At 40.6% G+C, this 12,442-nt stretch overlaps 1 protein-coding gene across 1 annotated transcript in view; it reads right to left on the reverse strand.

The window, feature by feature from the left end:
• Positions 1 to 12,442, reverse strand: part of Me1 (malic enzyme 1) — a 117,036-nt gene that overhangs the window by 27,954 nt on the left and 76,640 nt on the right. The window contains exon 7 of the mRNA XM_059268324.1: positions 6,529 to 6,638. Within this exon, the coding sequence (XP_059124307.1) occupies positions 6,529 to 6,638 (110 nt within the window). The remainder of the gene's footprint in view (positions 1 to 6,528; positions 6,639 to 12,442) is intronic.

The following is a 12,442-nucleotide window of genomic DNA, read 5'->3' on the forward strand; positions in this document are numbered from 1 at the left end:
GGTAACAGCATGGGCCTGGGTTCTGTTTGGTTCCCATTTTTGGTTTTAAATTTTTAAGGCAGGGTCTCATGTAACCCTGGCAGAACTTAAACTCTGCATGTGCCCAGGATAGCCTCAAACTTGCAATCATCCTGCCTCAGCCTCCTAAATATTGGGATTACAGGAATATACCACCATGCCTTGCTAGAGTTTGGATACGATGTGGATTTCAGTTCACCCTACTTACTAGCTGGAAGAACTTAGAGAAATAATTTTGTAATCTGTTTTACTCATTTGTAAAATGATTTTATTGTATGACACAGAAGAGCATTTTTTTCCACCTAAATGTTCTCAAGGCTTTGAAATCCATTGTTGGTTCCCTCCCACGAAGGAGGTGCACAGTAAATGCTTGCTCTAATGGGGTAGTGGCAATGGTGTTTCAGATATATTTGGAATTTAATGTTTAAATTTGAAAAAGTGTCCATTAATAGAGACTGAAATCTGGTTTTATTGCAGTCTTTGTCTTTCTACCTATAATTCCTATTAGACCCCTAGGTCTAACTGAATGCATGTGAAGTAGGGTGAGGTCGTTCTCATTCCACCACAGCTACAGAGGTGGCACCATTCTAATCACAGGACTTCACCACAGCGCAGAGCAGGCACCAGCACTCTGGCTCTAAACATGACTACACAGCTCAGTCTCTTCATGGTTCACTCCTGAAATAGAACTGCAGTTTCTTGCAATGCCTTCCAGCTTCATGAACATTTTACACCTCCAAGATAACATTCTACTTTTTCAGTATCACTCAGGTGAGCAGCAAAGTCTAGACAAACTTTGAATACCTTTACTTGGTAAAATCTAGATCTGACAAGATGCAAATAAGACCACTGCAATATTTATGAGCTGTGGCAAGGCATACACTGCGCAAACCCATTGTTTTGTACGTAATGTAAAACGAAGTCTAAAGAGCTGACGATGTGACTCAGTGCAGAATGTTTGTCTAGTGCACAGAAGGCCTGATTTAAACCCCCAAACCACAACAAAAGAAATCCTGTACAAAATGTGGCTGATTTATATAGGAAATATGCCATAATGTCTGCCTTGTACACCAAGACATGCTCAGATGAAATTAGGGAGGGATAGACATCCAGTTACCATATTAAGTAATTACTCACAAGCAGCATCACAGACTAGCTCTTCTTGGGTTCTTCTGATGAAAATCAGTCCAAAGTTAGATGTGAGGAATTCTAAGCTCACTTCCAACTCTGGGATCATATGATTCCAAGATATCTACTGATTGTCTCAATGTCACAAGATTTAACCAGCTGAAAAGTCAATGTTGGAACATTACCAGCATTACTACTTGGTGTTATTCTGGTTTTTGTTTTGTTTTTCATGGAACTGGACACTTGGAGACAGACAGATGAGGTTTTGTTGTCTAAATAAAATGTGCCACTGTCCTGTGATGATGCCAGTTCATTCTAATAAAATTCAAAATGCTTTACTGCAGACATGGATAAACAGGCAGAATGAGTCTCCTCTCACTGTACTGGATTCTAAGTCATTAAAATATATATATTCATATTCCATGGCATTTCCTAGTGACATAATGGAATGTCTAGTCTTTTTGTCATAGCATCAGTTGGTAAGATCAGAAACATAGTTTAGAACTACCAAAAATTTAATGTGAAAATGACTATTTTCTTTTTAACATTTATTTTTTCATTTTTCATGTATATGAATGCTCCATATGCATGTACACCTTTATTCCAGAAGAGGCATCAGATCCCACTATAGATGGTTGTGAGCCAACATGTGGGTACTGGGAGTTGAACTCAGGGCCTCTGGAAGAGCAGTAAGTGCTCTTAACTACCGAGCCGTCTCTCCAATCCATGAACACAATTCTTGTACACAGTTTGCAGCTACTTTAAATTTCTTTGTAGAGAAGCAAGTGGAGAAAATTAAAATTTTATAAAAACATGTTTGTAAAATAAATCCATAATTGTTTTAAATCTTATATTAAACTTAAATCAGACAGAGAGAAGGCCTGTCCTTGGACTGCTGCTGTTAAAGAGGACCTAATACTGTTAACACAATACTAAAGAGACGGGCTTTCTTTTAAAATTTTACAAAGTTCTACAGGTTGTGTGTCTCTAGTAGAAAATCCCCATTCTTTCAGACTCTCAAATTTTTTAAAATGATTTTAATTGTATGAATGTACATGTGTATGTGTGTGCAGCTGAGTGCAGGTGCCTACAGGGGCCAGAAGACGGTGCGGCAGTGTCCAGTGTGGGTGCTGGGATTTGAACTCCGGTCCTACGTAAGAGCAGCAAATGTTCCTGACTGCTGAGCCATCTCTCCAGCCCCTAGACTCTGAGTGCTTTGAGCCCTGACATGACAGTGGATGTCTCGCACCTGATCTTAGGAGTTGTAGCTAAAGTGCAAGTGCTGAAACACTGTATGACGTCACTGTGACTTACATGTACATGGTAAACCCTGGACACAAAGGAAGCTTGTGTTTAGATTTGGATCCCAGCCTCAAAATGTCTCATTATATCTATGCACACACACATTCTAAAATCAGGAAAAATACGAAATACAAAATGCTCCTGCTACCAAATACTGTGGACAAGAGCTATCCTAGCATAAATTTGCAAGTAATATCTTTAATAGACACAGAAGTTTTGCTGTGGCTGTAAATCTCTCTGATCTTTTACCAAAGAATGACCTCAACTGCTGGCTAATCTCAGTTTATAGCTGGATGATGCAAAGTTCAAGGCCAGCCTGTCTCAAAAACAACAATAAAATCAGACCTTTACACTGGCACAGTAATTTGTTAAATCTAATTAAAACTAAAAATTACATTATATAATTAACAAGACCAATTTGTAATGAAATAACTATAATCCTCATGCGCTATTAATAGAACAGACGCCGCTAGAAGTATTGAGGGGGACGGTGGTTTACACAGGCCGAGCTCAAGGTCAGAGCATGCAGCAGCAGCAGTGCAGGACAGGGGAGATGCTCACAGCCTTGCTGCGAGGGCACACAGAGCAGCAGAGCATGTGCAGGACGGGAAGGCAGGGATGGTTCCCTGTAGAAAACGGCAGAATGTGCTCACAACTAGTATTCCTCTTCCTGCAAACTGCACTAAAGCAACAGAAAAGAAGATTTAAAAACAAACAAACAAACAGAGATATGGACTAGAAAGCATTAGGCACAGCGGCGGGCAGGAAATAATGCTATACTGAGAAAAACTAAGTGAAATCTATTTACTTGATATGGAGGACCACACACATGCAATCTTCTTAACTCCAAGGATACTAACAGCAAGCAATTGCCAGCAGACAGCGACAGACCAGAATCTCAGCAGAGTCAGAAAACAGCTACAAAGACAGGACAGGAAACCCCCTGGAGGAAATGGCCTAAAGCGTAAAACGACTTGAAAGCAAACCCGATGTCATTTAAGATTATTTTAAATTACTAGTATAGTTAGCTATGTTTTCCTTAAATCAAATAATTTTCATAAAACAGTATCTTAAAATAACACATCTGTTACAAAAAAGAAAAAAGTCCCTTCAAGGACAGGATGCAAAAGCACTTATCTGCACTGCAGGGCTGAAACAGTTGCATAATTGTTTTCATTGACAACATCCATGGGCATAACGGGAAAAGCACAGGGTTCAAAAGAGAAAAGGGAAAAGTGAGGAGAAGACCCGTTGTCACATGGACTCAACTCTGGAGAAATGCTCAGGGTGGTTTGCCCATCTCTAGTCAAACAGAAGGACTCTCCATAGGCTTTCTCTACTAAGGAATTAGATGAATGTTTCTCAACCCTATTTTTTTCTTTCTAAGGGTAGTAGTATTCTGAAATCCCTGTGAGAAAATAAGCAAGCATTGTGTGTACAGGCAGCTAGGGTGGAAAGCCATTGATTTTACTGCCTCCACGCTGGCAAGCCTGGAGCGTTCTCCAGCATCTTCAGCATGCCTCACACACTTCTCTGGCCTTGACTTGACTCCTGCATTAATTTCTAGGCTTTACTTCTGATGTGCCCCAGGCCCTAACCTTAAGTGCTAGGTCCTGATTGACAGAAATTGTCACTCAAATTCCTGTTTTGTTTGGTGATTTTAACCTTCTTAAACTGAACTCTGATTACCATTAATTCTGTCTAATGGTTCTCAATCATGTGCTGCTGGTCTTAGCATCCTTATACATATTTCTGAAGAACCACAAAATGCAAAGGTATAACACACTATAGGAGAAGAAGACATGGGTTTGTTCTGTTGATTTTTAAGTGCTGGGGATAGACTCAGGGCATTGTACATGCTAGGCAAGTGTCCACCACTGATATACATGCCCCCAGCCCTTAAAAGGCTTGTTCAACTGTTCACTGGAGGCTGCTAGAGACTCCCTCAAAATGAACTGATGAGTGACTTTCAGATATTAGCCTGCACTGCAAAGTGCATATGTGTGTGCATTAAAGCCACTCTGTCATTATACATGGTACCCTAGAGTCAGGACTGTAACACATTAAATCCAGACTTCCTTTACACTTCTTAGTACCTGGAAACTCTGGACTTCCTTCTGAAATCCTCTAAATACTCTATTCCAAGAAATCTGCAGCTGTCTGTAAAGTGACTATGCAGGAACTATGCACGACAAGGAAGCAAGTGCACAAGGATGAGCTTCTTAGAATACATCAGCAACAGACCAATAAGTGGAAGACTCCATTCTGTATGGTATGACATTAGGGGGACTTAGTGATGGGAAGCACTTGGCTGAAATTCCCTGAGAAGGAGACCAGAGGGAAAGAAGGCCGGGTTGGGGAGGAAATGGGTTTGCTCTGGAATGGTTTCAGAATGAGGTAACTCTGAGATATCCAAGAAGAGCTGTTAATAAACAGACGAACATACCGCCCTGGAGTTCAAAGAAATCCTAAATGCAGAAATAACCCTTCGAGCTGAATGTCAGAAAATGAAATATGAGTTAAGAGAATAGTACTAAGCAAAAGGAAAGGCCTGAAGTGCTCTGTCACAGGCTAGCAGAGGGAAGAGTGAGCAGTCAAGCAGGAGGAAGAAGTCAGCAGGTGCGTGCGTGATGGGGCAGCAGACCAGAGCAGTCCCAGAAGGGGCAGCGACAGTGCTGAGTGCTACAGAGACATCAAGACAAAATTGAAAAACATGCACAGCAGTGGGAGGGAAGCCACCACGGTCCTCGAGTCGCTAGAACTAAGTAACGCCCTCGACCTGTTTGTCCTTTTAGCTAACCATAATGAAACAGGTTCCAAGACTTTCCTAGAAGGCCTAGATGTTGAGCGGGGAGGACAGCGAGGGACAGAAAATAGGAGCTTGAATAGAAAACCACACACAGCTTAGACAAAGGACCACAGCCAAAGCATGTGCCTGAAATATCAACTAGAATGCAGCAGACTATTCATATGCCTAGCTGGTGGCTGTGTGATCTCAGCCAACAGGATGCTGTGAGTTTGAGGTCCATCTGTACAGAGCGAGACCTTGTCCCAAAAAACAGATAGTACTTACAGGAGTGAGGCTTAGAGACCATGGGTAAAGAATATAGATATTTATAGCCTCAAATAACGTGCAGTCTATTTTCACAGATTTCTTTCTTTATTAAGTCATAATAGCTGGAGATTTTATCAGATTTCTGAGAGCTCATGTATATATAATATAGTACATTCAAGGATGCTTTCTCAAATGTGAAAGAGAACCAGAAATTATGACTACAATTATCCAACAAAAATCCTATTTAAAAAAAAAAAACAAAACAGGTACCTAATATCTACTGGATCTGAATAAAAAGCTGTGAAGTAATTTCAGATATTATTTTTCATCTGTTTATCTTGTTGGATTTCTGTATATGTACCTTTTATATATATATGTACATAATTCTATAAATAATACAATGATACTGTTTAAGCTTTAATTTGTTGTTTTATTACTAAAGAATTTATAGCTCACAGTAGAAATTGTTTAGTGCAGATGAATCTTCTCACCATCTCTGACAGCTTTCCAGAGATTACAAAACTTTCAGAATAGAAAATTAATTTTGAAAGTTACTGACCTCCCAAAGTTGTGAAAATATGGAAGTTTCTGATCTGAATAACAGTGTATTGTTTATAACCTATCACATCCCTAATATGTGCCTGCTCAGCTCAATGTTTCTCTCCCTCTCATAATGCTTCACTGCACAAACTTGTCGTGTTGGATCCCTGTGATAATGTTCTCACCACCTGTGACATCAGTCCTTCAGTTTATTCTCGGTGTTTTTATAGTAGTCACCCGAAGTGTGAATGCAGGTTTAACCTTGTTCCTCCTTTTCTGATGTGTATGGAGGGGTAGGGAACAAACACCCTGCGTGCCGAGCTCTGTGTGGCTTGCATGTCTAAATCACTTTGTGACATGATCTCTAGACATCTTCCTCTGTGCCCCTTCCTACCTTTGCTCACACAGGTCACTGCATCTCTCTCTTGTCTGACTGGAGACTACCAGTTGTTACTCTTGATCCATACATAGTGAAATGTGATTACCTTGAATATCATCGTTAAATGTGCAATACTTGTTTCGATACTTGTTCAGGAGACGAAATGCATTCAGATTGGCAAAATCTTCAAACTGAATAAGGCAATTCATGCCATATCTATGAGGCAAAAACATGCATTTTAGAAGTTAATGAAATAACATTTTAAGTAGACATTTAAATCTAGCCCATAGAAAAGGCACACCAATGTCTTTTAAAAGCCCTATCTAGATTCTTAGCACAAATGTATAACACATTATCAGCAAGGACTGACATCACACTTACCACGAAAAAGGGAGTGGGTTGGTACTGTGGAATAATACCAGATGACAAAAACTCAGTCCAAAACATGATCCATATCCTCAAGGAATTTAAAACTCAGTAGAAACAAAATCTTCTGAGTTAAATGAAAGGTATGTAAAATGTAATATAAAAGCTATGTATAAACAAAGGATTATAGTTATTAAGAAAACAGTGCTTCTAGCTAGACTTAGAAGCCAACTGACACATAAATGAAGCTTTAATTGACTATTATTTTCAAAGATGAGATGCAGAGTTTATAAAACAAGGGAAAATAGAAGGAAAATAAATGAAAGGTGAAAAGAAAACAACCCTGTTGGGAAAATGTCACACTCACTAATGGGCTGCAGTGCAGCGTGTGTGAGGCCTAACCTCCTCCTGGTCCTCCTGAACCCACTAACTCACATGGTCCCCTCCATTCAGGCATGCCAAAAGCAGTTATCACAACAGTCTATGGGATAACTCTCTGGACTCCCTCATGCCTTTGCTTCTTCTGACCCTGAATACCACCGTACTCTAGCAAGACAGCAGATAAATCCAGCTGTAAGGCTTGGCCAGGATCAGAGAAGTCCCGAGTATTTGTTTTTATGTTTTGTGGACATTAACACAAACCCAAAGGTCTTATTCTTTGTGCTATTAAAGAAACATACTTTGCCCTGCATCACATATAAACATAGAGCTCACAGTTCTGGAGGCTTGAGCCCAAGGTTAAGGTGGCCGCAGACACTGTCCAGGAAGGACTGTCTCCTAACAGAGAGCATCTCCTTGTTGTGCACTTGCATGGCAGAGGCAGCAAGAACATTCCCTTCCTTTAGCCTGTTTCCCATGGGCATTAATCCATCATGATGGCTGACCCTCAAAAGGCCCCTGCTCTTCAGAGTTCCACATTGAGGTTTTAGTTCTAGTGTATGGATTTTGGTGGGACACAAACATTCAGATAAGACAGCTTCACCACACTTGTCTACAAGTGCTCAACCCCTTACCAGTCTCCACACCTCACTAAGAAATAGCTTTCTTCTTTATGCCTATTCTCTCTGGACCATACTCCATAAAGCTGTGACTTCTTTCGTAGGCACAGTGTCAAAGTTCTCGCTACAGAGTACTAAACTTTGTCCTCATTTCTCACTTCTTCCACAATGAGGACAGTTGCAGACTCCCCAACACCACAGTGTCAGAGCTCTGTCCTGATCCATCTCTCCCTACCACCATGACTATGTCCATCATTCCATTGTTTTCATCCATTATATTTACTTATATACTATATCATATATTTGTCCTTAATGGTCTACCTCTTAAAGACACTGTAACATTCACAGGTGCAATTGGGATTAAATCAATCTTTCCTCCCTCTCTTTCTCTGTAAAGTTTTTGCTATGTTCAGAGAAGAGAAGGGACCTTTCTGAGACTGACTATCCTCAAGGCAGCCAGGACACCACTGGGCTCCTCTTGACTCCTGAGAGGATGTACATGCTCACCCATGTACTGATGAACTCAAGACTGCCTTTGGAGAGCTTTGGAGAGTAGGTCCCCGTCATACCTCACCTCTCAGATCTCATCTCATACTAATTAACATGTTTGGTGAGATGCCCACTACAGTGGCTGTACCTTACCTGGCCGGGTCTGGGTCACCTGTGGCCTTGTTAAGACCCTGGCCATGGGATGGCACAAAGACCTGTCTGCTGCTCTTCAATGGCTGCTGTGGTCGAAGACTGGAGGGTTTTGTCTCATTTTCAATTACTAATGAAAGTTAACATTGTTTTCTGTTTCTTTCCATATCTTCTTGGTCATTTTAATTCTTTCTGGAAAACTGTAATGTTCTTTGGTTCATTTTTATTGTTGTCTCTTCATTTGTTATCCTAATAAGAAGTTTCTATATTTTAAGGACAGTGTCTTCTATTATAGACACTGCAAATGGCTTTCCTAATCTCCTACACTGTGCCATTAAGTCCTCAGACGGTGTTTGTCCTAGACAGCTTTGACCATCAACTAGATATGGTGTAAGACCATCTGAGAGAAGAATCTCAGTTGAGGAATTGCCTGGATTAGTGGCCTGTGGACATGTCTGTGGGGGACTGTCTCGACGGTTAATGATGTAGGATAGCACAGCTCACTGTAGGCAGCTGTAGCTCTAGGCAGCTGATATGAACTATGTTTGAAAGCTGGCTGAGTATGCTTCTCTGGGAGCCAGCAACCAGCATCCTCAATGGTTCCTTCTGTACTTCTTTGGCTGTGAAATGAGTTCCCTGGTCACAGATAATGCTGTGTGGAATAGCAAGTAGGCCTGCCTTCAATTCCTGCCTTGACTCCTCTGATAACGGACCATGGCCCGGAACTGTGATCCACATAAGCCCTTTCCTCTCCCTGTTGATTCTGGTCAAGAGTATTTTTGAATCACAGCAACAAAAATGAAACTAGAATAGTGTTTCTGTTGATTTTTCTACAGAAATTTCAGGTGTTTACAGAATCAGATTACTTGATGTTTTTTCATATGGACTCACTTTTGGGTAACATGCCTATGACAGCCCTCGCACGTGCATTTATTTATAATCCAAACTTTCTTCTAATACCATCGTGGATTTAGGAAATGACTAACTTTAAAATCTGTTACTACTTTTACTATTAGGCCATACATTTTTAATCTCTATTTTCTACACTCTTTCCCCAGTTATACTAACACCATTTACTTCATACTCCATCCTGTCCCTTCACCTCCTGCACCATGTCGATACAGAGAGAGCTGACTTCTGTTTCTGTTTCTCTATACTACTGCTACTGACAACCAATGTTCTGCCACTTGATAGGATGGAAGACATGCAGTTACTCTTCACAAGCACAGCATGGGCTGCCACTGTTATTGTCATCTTATAGATGTGGACATAGGCACACAGGTTGACACAGTAGAACAATGACAACTGAATAGTAACATTAGTCTGCTGCTGTGTGTATCCATGAAAAATGTGTCCTCTCGGGTATCAATTTTGTTCTCAAATAACTTTAATATTGAATATGGCTGGTTACCCCTTTGCTCTTTTTTGAATTTGGCTACTACAGTGATTCTGGGACACAGGCTATGGAGTCAGAGCTCCTACATTGAACTCCTGGCATCCTTGCATACTATGTATCTTCAACTATTTTGTGCCTATATTTTCCTATCAAGAAAGACATACACAGAAAAAAAAATTAAAAATTAAAAAATTTTAAAAAGAGAAAAAGAAAGACACAAATATTGACCACGTCTTTCACAGATTTGTTGTGGGGGTTGTCTGAAATGATAAATATGTGTTCAGTTCAATGACCAGCAATAAGTACTCTATAGTAGAGAGTTCGAAAAATATTTAATGGTAACACAAGTAACTACTAAATGTGAGATAACGTCCTCAAAGACTAAGAGAAAATCACCTCCATCCTACACAGTACAGTTTGAAACCCACTCTTCAGGAAGAAGGCTAAGGCAAGACAGTGTAGACGAAGCTACTGAAGGGACTTCAGAGACTGTTTTTCCAAAGAAAATAATCCAAGTAATCAAAGTTCTTTTACAGCTTAATAAAATGGTGAAATGTAGACAAATACAAGGAAATTTTGTCAGATGGCACAGTACTGACAGAAGTCCTTGCAGCCCTAGGAAGTGAGGCTGGTGGATTAGATCTTCAAAGCAGACGAGGTCTTAGAGCAGCTGTTTTGGTGCTGTAGAATAGACTGAGGGTAGAAAGAAGAACAGGGTCGAGAGGAGATTGGGGGAGTGGGGATGAGACACAAAGAAAACAACTGTACTTGTACATATGGTGCCATTCTTCAGATTCCAAGGAAGCTCTCCATAAAATTAGAAGGTGTTATAAAGAACTGAAAAGAAGCATTTTCATAGTTATAAATTGTCACTTTTGAGAATGTCAGCAGAGAAGTAAACTCTGTGGTAGCAACTAAGTACCCCAAAAACAAATATCAGCCAGCAGTCACTGATGTTTGTGATGGCTACTTTCTAATTCTCTGGTTTCTAAGGAGCCTTCAGAAACCAAAAACTGCGTGTCATTTGGGCAATGCCCTCCTACGGCTTGCTCCTGGTGCGTCATATTCTGGGGGACTAACAGCAGCAGATGCTCTGTCATTATGTTCAGAAGCAGCAGCATGTGGTCTGTGAGGAGGTATCAGAGCCTTCTCCAGTCTATTCCCGGATCTACTAGTTACTTGGTTTGGTGGTCTGGGGCTTGTTACAATTTCTCTGTGGTTGAAATGAAGTCTCTCCAGTGTGGTTTGCCTTCAGTGTTCAGGACACAGTGTATGAAGCTATAAATCTACAATGTTTCCACAATGCAATCTGGGAATGGTCCTAGGTAGTAAATCGGTACACGGGACACCTTATCATTTTCATGTGCCTGTTTTAGCATCATCCTCTGGAAGATGTTACACACCCGTTCTAATTTTGTGACTTTTTCTGCCTGGTAGTTAGCTCTGATTTCACTCCTAGAAAGTTAAAAAGAGGTTTTCTGAATTCATCTTGTGATACATGCATCTTGCACCATGTAATAAAAAGAAAGTCATGGAAGGGATACTTTGTTCTAGCTTAAAGCAGCCTTGTTACTATGAAATCAGAAGTGACAGAACTCTCAAGATTTAGCTAGTTCACCTCTATATAACTGTGAAAAGAACCTACTATTTTACAATCAAGATTTGGCATAAAATAGAAGGTATAAATAATTTTAAAAGCTAACAAAAATACGCTAAAACTGACATGTACAAGTTCTGGAGCTTGTGTTCTCTGTGGCTGTGTTGAGTCTGGAAACCACCTTACTGCAGTGACTAATGGCTGTGGCCAGAACTGACTAAGCGCCAGACAGTATGGTCCACATTTCAGAGGGGCTGTCTAATTTAATTCTCTCAGCAATTCAGCAAGGAAGGCACTGTTATTATGCATTTTACAGATGAAGACACTGGAGGTCTTCATGACTAAGGACTGAGCATTTAGTGAACTCATACTGCTCAGAGTGGTAAGGTATGGGCTGACCGCAGGTCATGGGACTCATGTGTTGTAGAAAATTATTTTAAGGTGTGTTACTTTTGTTTATGTTGCATTTGTTTAACTCTGTGAAGCTGTGTTACTGTGCCTGTCTAAAACACCTCATGGTCTAATAAAGAGCTGAATGTCCAATGGTGAGGGAGGAGAAAGAATAGGAAGGACTGGCATGCAGAGAGAATTAACAGAAGGAGAAATCTGGGAGAAAAGGAAGAAGGAATGAGAAAGGAAGGATGAGGTCACCAGGGGCCAGCCTCCCAGCTACACAGCAAGCCACGGAGTAAGAAACAAAGAAAGGTATGCAGGAATAGAAAAAGATAAAAGCCCAAAGGCAAAAGCTTGACAAGATAATTTAAAGTTAAGGAAAGCTGGCTAGCAACAAGCCAAGCTAAGGCCAGACATCCATAATTAAGAATAAGCCTCCGTGAGTGATTTATTTGGAAGTTGGGTGGGAGGGCCCCCGAAAGAGTAAAGAGTAAAAGAGTGATAAAACAACCAACAACACTCATGTGCTAAGCAAGCACTCTGACACTGAGCTACATCCTCACCACACCTCTGAACTTGGGTGTCAAAACTCTATCATCACACCAGCAAGGTGCCACTTGTGTGCATTCAA

The sequence above is a fragment of the Peromyscus eremicus genome, chromosome 7, assembly GCF_949786415.1.
Source record: "Peromyscus eremicus chromosome 7, PerEre_H2_v1, whole genome shotgun sequence".
NCBI classification, from domain to species: domain Eukaryota; kingdom Metazoa; phylum Chordata; class Mammalia; order Rodentia; family Cricetidae; genus Peromyscus; species Peromyscus eremicus.